Source organism: Merops nubicus, unplaced genomic scaffold, assembly GCF_000691845.1.
Source record: "Merops nubicus isolate BGI_N331 unplaced genomic scaffold, ASM69184v1 scaffold36598, whole genome shotgun sequence".
Lineage (NCBI taxonomy): Eukaryota > Metazoa > Chordata > Aves > Coraciiformes > Meropidae > Merops > Merops nubicus.
The window spans coordinates 1-7,482 of NW_008624346.1; the positions used below are offsets into that span (position 1 = coordinate 1).

General features: G+C 58.8%; 1 protein-coding gene across 1 annotated transcript in view; it reads left to right on the forward strand.

Annotated features, from left to right (window-relative positions):
• Nucleotides 1–1,064: 1,064 nt before the first annotated feature.
• The window catches only part of LOC103777794 (leucine-rich repeat-containing protein 16C-like), a gene marked incomplete at both ends in the record, with an annotated part of 14,357 nt that continues 7,939 nt past the window's right edge, over nucleotides 1,065–7,482 (forward strand). Inside the window, 13 exon segments of the mRNA XM_008945359.1 lie at nucleotides 1,065–1,156; nucleotides 1,288–1,338; nucleotides 1,638–1,697; nucleotides 2,908–3,029; nucleotides 3,296–3,393; nucleotides 4,019–4,089; nucleotides 4,687–4,760; nucleotides 5,733–5,808; nucleotides 5,885–5,973; nucleotides 6,277–6,371; nucleotides 6,527–6,613; nucleotides 6,829–6,938; nucleotides 7,311–7,388. Coding sequence (XP_008943607.1) covers nucleotides 1,065–1,156; nucleotides 1,288–1,338; nucleotides 1,638–1,697; nucleotides 2,908–3,029; nucleotides 3,296–3,393; nucleotides 4,019–4,089; nucleotides 4,687–4,760; nucleotides 5,733–5,808; nucleotides 5,885–5,973; nucleotides 6,277–6,371; nucleotides 6,527–6,613; nucleotides 6,829–6,938; nucleotides 7,311–7,388 — 1,103 coding nt within the window.

Below are 7,482 nucleotides of genomic sequence, written 5' to 3' on the forward strand. Positions count from 1 at the left end.
AGCTCTCACCCCCCAGACTCCCCTGCTTGAGGATGAGGCTTGGGCCAAAAGCATCCCCAGGTCTTATTGAGGATGTGGTTCCTGCTGCCTGGTTTTTGGGTGCAGCTCGGTGCTTTGGTTTCCCCTGGCTAGCTGGGGGTCCCCAGCAGCTCCCCAGGGAGGCCCTGCCCCGGCCCCCCCACAGCGCAGGGGATGTGGGAAGTCCTGCTGCTCCCAGCCTTCCATCACCTGACTGAGAAAGCAAAAGGCCGTGGGGATCTCGAGCTCCTGCACCCTCACCAGCCCCACCCGAGGCTTCCAGCAGGGAGGGAAGGAGCCCGGTTGCTGCAGCCTGCAGTCCCAGGCTTCAGCTTTACCAGGGTGGGTCCCTAGGGACGTGTGGCTCCAGCCACCGGACTCGTGGGGCTTGATGTTGTCCTGAAAACTTGGTCTGCTTGGTGTGGTGAGGGTCAGTCGTGGTTCTGGTCCTGTTTTTCTGAGCATGAGGCGTGAGTCAGGAATGACAGGGAGGTGATGCTTGAGGCAGGAGCCATGCTCACGCTGGTCCACAGCACCTCGGGGAGCAACTAAACACAGGGAGGTTGGCCCAAATGACATCACGATGTGATGGTTCACATCGTGGCCAGGAGAGTTCCCAAAGACACGCAGAAGAGATCCCTGGCTGCTCCGCAGGGAGGCAGGACCTGGGTGCTGAGTTGCTCCCCGGTGGTAAAGGTAGGAAGGAGGGAAGAGGAGCTGGGACCCTCTTGACCTCAGCACTAGCTGCCAGTGAGCAAGGAAGCATGTGACCCCGAAGCCTTGGGCTTGGTCAAGGCTGCAGCCTGGGCTGAAGAAGCTGATGGAAAGGTGGGTTTGTCACCCAAACAGCGAGGGAGACCCAAAACCGGATGAAGCAGTGAAAGTTTTAGCTGAGAGAGCAAGCAGGGTCTGATCACCAGGAGTGGATGGAGAGGAGCTGATTTGGGTCAGGGTGCAGGGGATGATGTCCCCAAGGGCAGCAGAGCATGTGGGAGAGGACCGGGGGTGGCTTCAGCCACCTCACTTCGCCACGCTGTTTTTTTCAGAGGGCATCACTGCCTTCATGGGGACAAAGAAGGTGATGCTGGTGATGAGTGTCCAGCTGCAGGTGAAGTCCAAGTACTACGACTATATCTTGGTACGTGCAGAGTCTGGCCCGCCTCCTGCTTCCCCAGTTTCCCCAGATGGCTGTTTCATGGCCGGAGCAGGAGACGGGGGTCGCTCCTGTGTCACCCCAGTCCCTTGTCACACCCATGTCCCCCTGCCTAGGTGCTGACACCCTGGCGAGCCTACGTGGTGCCGGTGATGCTGCCGGTGAGGGTGAGTGCTGGGACCCTGCACCATGGTAGAGCCCTGTGGAGGGCATCACTCAGCTGCCTGGGGCACCAGGGTGGGTGACCCACAGGTCATCTGGGCCACTGGGTCTAGGAAGTCCCCAGGAACAAGACGAGGAGGAGGATGGGGCAAAGGGGAAGGGGAAGGGGGTCTGGGGGCTGGTGAAGGCTGAGGGGCGTTGCTGGGCACTGCCCGGGGCATGGAGAAGGGTGGGAGCTGGAGGGCAACTTTGCGTCCCCCTTCTCCGTCAGTGCTGGGGCCGATCTTGCTCCTCTCACCTGCAGGTTCACAGCAGCTTCAGCCTCCTGGAGGTGAAGGAGATGACGGTGAGAGAGCCCAGCTTGGTGAGTGGCATCAACACCCACAGCAAACCCAGCCTGGGCACCTACCCCACCGCGTGCCCACCTTCTCCCATGCAAGCCCTGGCCTGGAGCCCACAATGGGGTCTGGTGGTGTCCTGGCCCCCCCTTGCACCTTGAAGGTCACCAGTGATGGTCTGTGAGAGCTCCACAGGGTATTTATCCCTTTGCCCTCCCTAAAGAAATTCTTTGATGGTATCTCCCTCAGGGCTGGAGGTGCAGGGAGGCACCCAGGGGTGCTGGGGGCAAGCGTGGGTGCCTGCTCCTCTTCCCCTCCAGCAGCACCTGGCTGTGGCATCTCCCGCTCAGCGGGGACAAGGTGACAAATGGCTGCTGGCTTACCGAGGAAAAGCCAAATTTAGCAGGAGGGTGTTTTAAACCCTGTTAATCCTCTTAGCGAGAGGCGTGCACAGGGTAGAGGTGGCGGGTGGGAACCAGGAGGAGAGGAACAGGATAACCTGGCTTGGATGCGACCAAAACGGGGCTGTGGGCCTCGTTCACCTCTTCTCTGTCTCTTGCTCCCTAAAATACCATGCGCCACGGTGGCTCAAGCATCTAACCAGGGCTTCTGCTGCTCAGCTGAGACAGAAAGAGGAGCTGGGCAGGGAGTGAGGGGTGCTGGGGGTCAGAACCCCGGGGCTGGAGGTGGATGAGGCACCTGACCAGGATGTGAGAAGCCCAGGGGGGGGTTAATGTGCAGGCAGAGTGGAGGCAGGGCCAGCCCCAGGCACCAGCAGAAGCTCCATCCTCTCCTTGCACACTGCCAGCAGATAATTGGCGTCTCGCTCCCACGCCTCCATCAGCAGGTAATTAAATCAGGGAGTGTGTTGCCATGGGATTTTTTTTTTTCCTAGGAGGGAACCACAAGCTAAAAAAGCCTTGAACCCCGATTAGATAAATTCAGGGAGGAAAGCTCTGTCCCCCAGCTGCAGCTGCTGCGGGCAGAGTCAAGGCTCTTCTCCCCCCCACCGCTCCGGGCTGCTGCTGCCTTCGCCCAGCTCGAATGCTGGGGAGGTTTACGCCCGGTTCTGGCACGCTGCGATCTCTTTAATGGATTTCTTCCTGAATTCCCACCGCCTGCAGCCTTCCCTGAGCTCCCAGCAGGGAGCTGGGGGCTGTCAGCCTTGTCTGGGGGCCTGGGGACATGGTGTGCCGCCGACTCACTTGGGCATCTCCCGTCCTTTGCCCCCCCCAGGTTGTCATAGAAACGGATGCAGCATCTTACGCCTTCCGCTTCATGTCCTTCGATGATTTGGAGCAAGTTGTCATCCACGTCACCGTGTCACTTAAGAAAGTCTTTCCAGACTCGTCCCCTGGGTAAGGGTCTTCTGCTCCCCCGGGGTGGTGATGTAGGTACCGGAGCCACCTCTTGGCTTGGAAAAGCCCCAAATGCAGGGTGGGTTTGCAATTAGCACCTTTTAACAGCAGAAAAACACCCTGGGGGAGGCCAGACCCTGCTCCCTGATTGCATTGGGAAGAATGTTTCTGGCCACCTTACACACAAGGGTTGTAGCTGAGCATACAACTGGTGGTGATGCACTTCTCATAGCCCAACATCACGCACCCCTTTGGTCCTTCCCCAGGACACTGCTCAAGAACTCCCCCCCCAACCTCTATGAGAGGATCCGGCAGGTCACGGACTCGCTGGAGGAAATGCTGCAGAGCAGCCCCGGGCCCTGTGGTAAGACCTTTCTTCCCCCTCCACGCCTCCCCCAGGCAGGACCAGGAAGGCTGGAGCACCCCGAGGACCATCACAGCCCAGTGTCCACCAACACTAGCTCTGCTGACAGCCCCCACCTCTTCTGGCAGGGCACCTATGGTGGCTTAGGTCAGAAGGAGCCTTGCTAGTAGGGTTTGCTCTCTACCAGCCCACCCCATTCCATGGGGCAGGAGCAGGTTTGAGGGTTTGAGCAGGACAGCTGTGGGACAAGGATGCTCAGTGTCCACCCATGAGGAGGACATGCAGCTGTGGATGCTTCTGCCCACCACACAACATCGCCTCAGAGCCAGGGACGTTTCCTGTAGCCTGGTTTGGAGTAGGACACCTCCATTATCATCACACAAAGCACCTTGCCTGGTGTCTACATGGATCAAGCAAAGCAAACCACAGCCTCCTGAGTTCTGTGGTCAACTTTGGCCTGGCAGTAGATCATGCAGGACATTCTTGCCCCTTTAAGGAGGGACAGGAGAGCTCTTCCCAGCCCTTTTGAGCCCCCACCATCCCTCTTCTGCTTCCTGCCCTCCCCAGAGGTCTTCTCCATGTCCCTGTGGGAAGGTGTGCCACCAAGACCGTCTTCTCTTTGCAGGGGGGTTTTCAGAGACCTACGCTGCTTTATGTGATTACAATGGCTTTGCCTTCCGCGAGGAGATCCAGTGGGTGAGCTGCTCTGTCCCGTGGAGGGCAGGGAAGCAGGATCCTCATGGGTGACACCACTCCAGACAGCAGCCTCACGGGACTGCTGGGGCTGGGGCATCCCAGTGCTGGGAAGTGCAGTTTGGCCTGGCTTGAGTGCCCCATCCTCCTTGGTGGTCTGGAATCAAAGTGCACATGGGGATGAGATGCTTCGGACCAGGTTGCTTCCTAGACTGTCGTTTAAGGAGAACCCCTGGAAATCTGGGACCTTGCTGGATGTCCCTAGTAGAGGAGAACCCCTCTGGGAGCCAGCCCCAGAAGGACTGGCTGTTCCACTCTTCATCTGGGACACTGATTGCATACTCCTTGTTCCCATCACCCTACGGGTGCGTTGCTGCCTTCTGGCCAGTCCCTGCAGTAGTGGTCCAAGACCCACCAAGCTGTCCCACCATTGTGGGACATGTGCCATGCCAGCCACAGTGCCAGGGGATGTTTTAGGCTTGGGAGTTAGTCAAAAGCCTCCCCAGGGAAGGTCTCCAAGGGCTCCAGCAGCGCTGGGCACCTGAGCCCTCCCCAGGACCAGGAGTTGAGCCTGATCTGTGTGTCCATCCCTCTGGACAGGATGTGGACAACATCTACCACAGCCAGGACTGTCGGGAGTTCAACCTGCTGGACTTCAGCCACCTGGAGAGCCGGTGAGTCCCCTGGCCATGCAGCCTGCAGTGCCCCATGCCATGCCAGCACTCATCCTCACCCTCCCTGTCCACATCAGGGTGGCCCAATGCCCTCCTCCAACTCATGTCAGGAGCTTTTAGCACTTGACACGCTCTGAGGAGGCCACATCTGCAGGGTGATGCTCTCCTGCCCCATGGGATGACAGCCCTGAGGGGCTGGGCAACCTCCCCTCTTCATTCTGAACACTGAAATAACCCTGTGAGCTGCTGACAGAGATGAAACCCAAACGTCATGGCAGCTTCTGGCAGCTCGTGTCTGTCAGGTGCTTCCTCATGCAAAGCAGCCAGCTCTGCTTGTGTCCCCAAAACTTGTCACCACTCCCCACCAGCAGCCCAAATATCCATTGCAACCTCATAGCGGGGCCATGAGCTCAGGCTGTGCCCAGAGTTGTCCCTGTGGGGCTCAGCCATGTCTCCATCCCAAGAGAGATGGAGCAGGGGCTCAGCTTGGGGGGAAGGTGGCCACCGGGCTGGGGTGGAGCGAGTCAAAGTTCTGGGCTGAGCATGTGGGGGAGCAGAGGATCTGTGTGCAGCTGGCCAAAAAGGAGTCAGGTTCAGAGATTTCTTTAGACCAGAAAGTCAAAAAGATACTGGTTGCCACTCAAGCAAAACCTGTGGTGTTCTTTACACCAGAGCCCAGAATTAAAAAGGAAAAACAACAACAAAAAAACAGATGTTTTGCAGAAGTATGTAAATGTTTTAATTCATTTTATTTTCCATGAAGAAATAACCTTGGGAAGCTGGGCTGTGTTTGTGGGTTGCTTTAAACTCTTCAAGCCCATCCTGGCTCCACTGAATGGTGTCGTGGGGCACCCATTTGAGACCAGGCTTGGGTGTGCTGAGGCACCCTGGGGATGGGTGTCTTGGGGCACTCATCTGGGACCAGGCTTGGCTCAGCCTGGTCCCCAACTCTCTTGTCCTTGTCACCTGCAGAGATGTGGCACTGAGCGTCGCCGCCTTGTCCTTCAACCTGTGGTTCACCAAGCTCTCCTGCAAGGACTTCAGGCTGGTGAGTGCTGGGGCTGCAGTGCTGGATGCACTGAAGGTGGCCGGGTTTCCAGCAAGGTTCTCTTCTCCCCTGCCAGAACCAGGAGATTTCGGAGCAGCTGCTCTACATGCTCAGCAAATCGGTGACGCTGGAGGAGCTGGTGCTGGAAAACAGCGGGTTGAAAGCGTAAGCAAAGATGTTGCAGAGCCCTGGCCTGGTGATGAGCAGGGGCTTGGCAGCCCTCACACGCATGGAGCTGGGGAGACCATGGACCCACGTGCCACAGTGGGGTGGTGCCTCATCCCCTCCACAGCGTAAAGCTCGCTGGGAGCAGGGACCTCCAGTAGTCTGGAGGCCAGCAAATATCACCCACCCTTGGAGATGCTCTGCCATGTGGTGGCACATCCCCATAAGGCTGCAGGGTTGGTGGCCATGTCTCCTGGAGAGGTGGCCATACCTTGCTCAGCTGGGTGACCCTTCTCCCCGCAGTGAATTTGTGCAGAGGATGGCCCAGGTGCTCAGCAGCCATCCCGACTCCGTCCTGCACACCATCAACCTTGCTAACAACCAGCTGGAAGACAGAGGTACCCAACTTTTGGGCAAGGATGAGTTTACACCTCTGAAAACTGATGTCCAGCTCCAGGTCCCCCTGGCAGCTGCCCCCTGACCCGGTGGCTGTAGCTTAGGGTGGGATGGACACCTGCCTATGCTGGCTCAGGGCTCTCTGCTCTTTCATCAGGGGTTGTTGCCTTCAGCCGGCACATGGAGAAGAGCCCCAAGGGCTTGCAGAGCCTCAGCTTGGCCAGGACGATGCTCACTGCCAAAGGTACTGCCCAGGTGCTGTTGGGAGGGTGGACATGGTGATGCTTGGAGTCAAGCTGGCTTCAAAAAGGTGGCTGGAAGGGCTGCAGGGACACCCTAGAAGGGGCATCATCAAGGGTGTGATGTCCTGCTGCCCCAGCTGTAGAAAAGAGCCCCTTCCTCTGCTCCGTGGGTCCCCTCAAGGCAGGGGACCATGGGTATCCATCTCCCCTTGAGCAGGGATGAACGTATTGTGCAAGGCCCTTGCAGACAACAAAGCCATCGGATCCTCCCTCCGGCACTTGGACCTCTCTGGAAACCCCGGCACCCTGGCTGGGGATGACATCAGTGTGAGTGCCCGGGCTGCCACGGGGGGTGACTCTGTCCCCAGTGTGGTTTGGATGGTTGGTCCCCTGGGGTCCGTGCCTTGCCTCGCGGCACCCCAGGGATGAGGAAGTCGCAGCTGTGACACCTCCCTGCCTACCCAGGAGCAGCTGGGAATGCCCTGGGGACATCCCAAGGCTGGGAGATGCCACCTGGCACAAGGATGTGTCCCAGGAGCAAGCAGCGTGGGGCTGGGTCCCTCTGTGCAGGATATGACCCTGTGCCAAATGGGAGGGAGGAGGCAGCCTGGAGCTGGGAATCTCTGGGCTGCAGGGTGCTGGGGAGGGGTGTGTGTGTCAGGATCCTGCACAAAGCCGCTGAGTCCTCTCTGCCCTCAGCACCTGCAGAGCCTCCTGCACCAGTGTCACTCACTGTCCCACCTCAGCCTGGCAGCCACGGACTGTCCTTTGGATGCTGTGAGTACTGGTGGAGGGGGAGCCCCTGCCCTCAGCGCCACCCCCTCCCTGAAACAGAGGGTGCTGCCACCCCATCCCAGCTGGCATGGGGCTG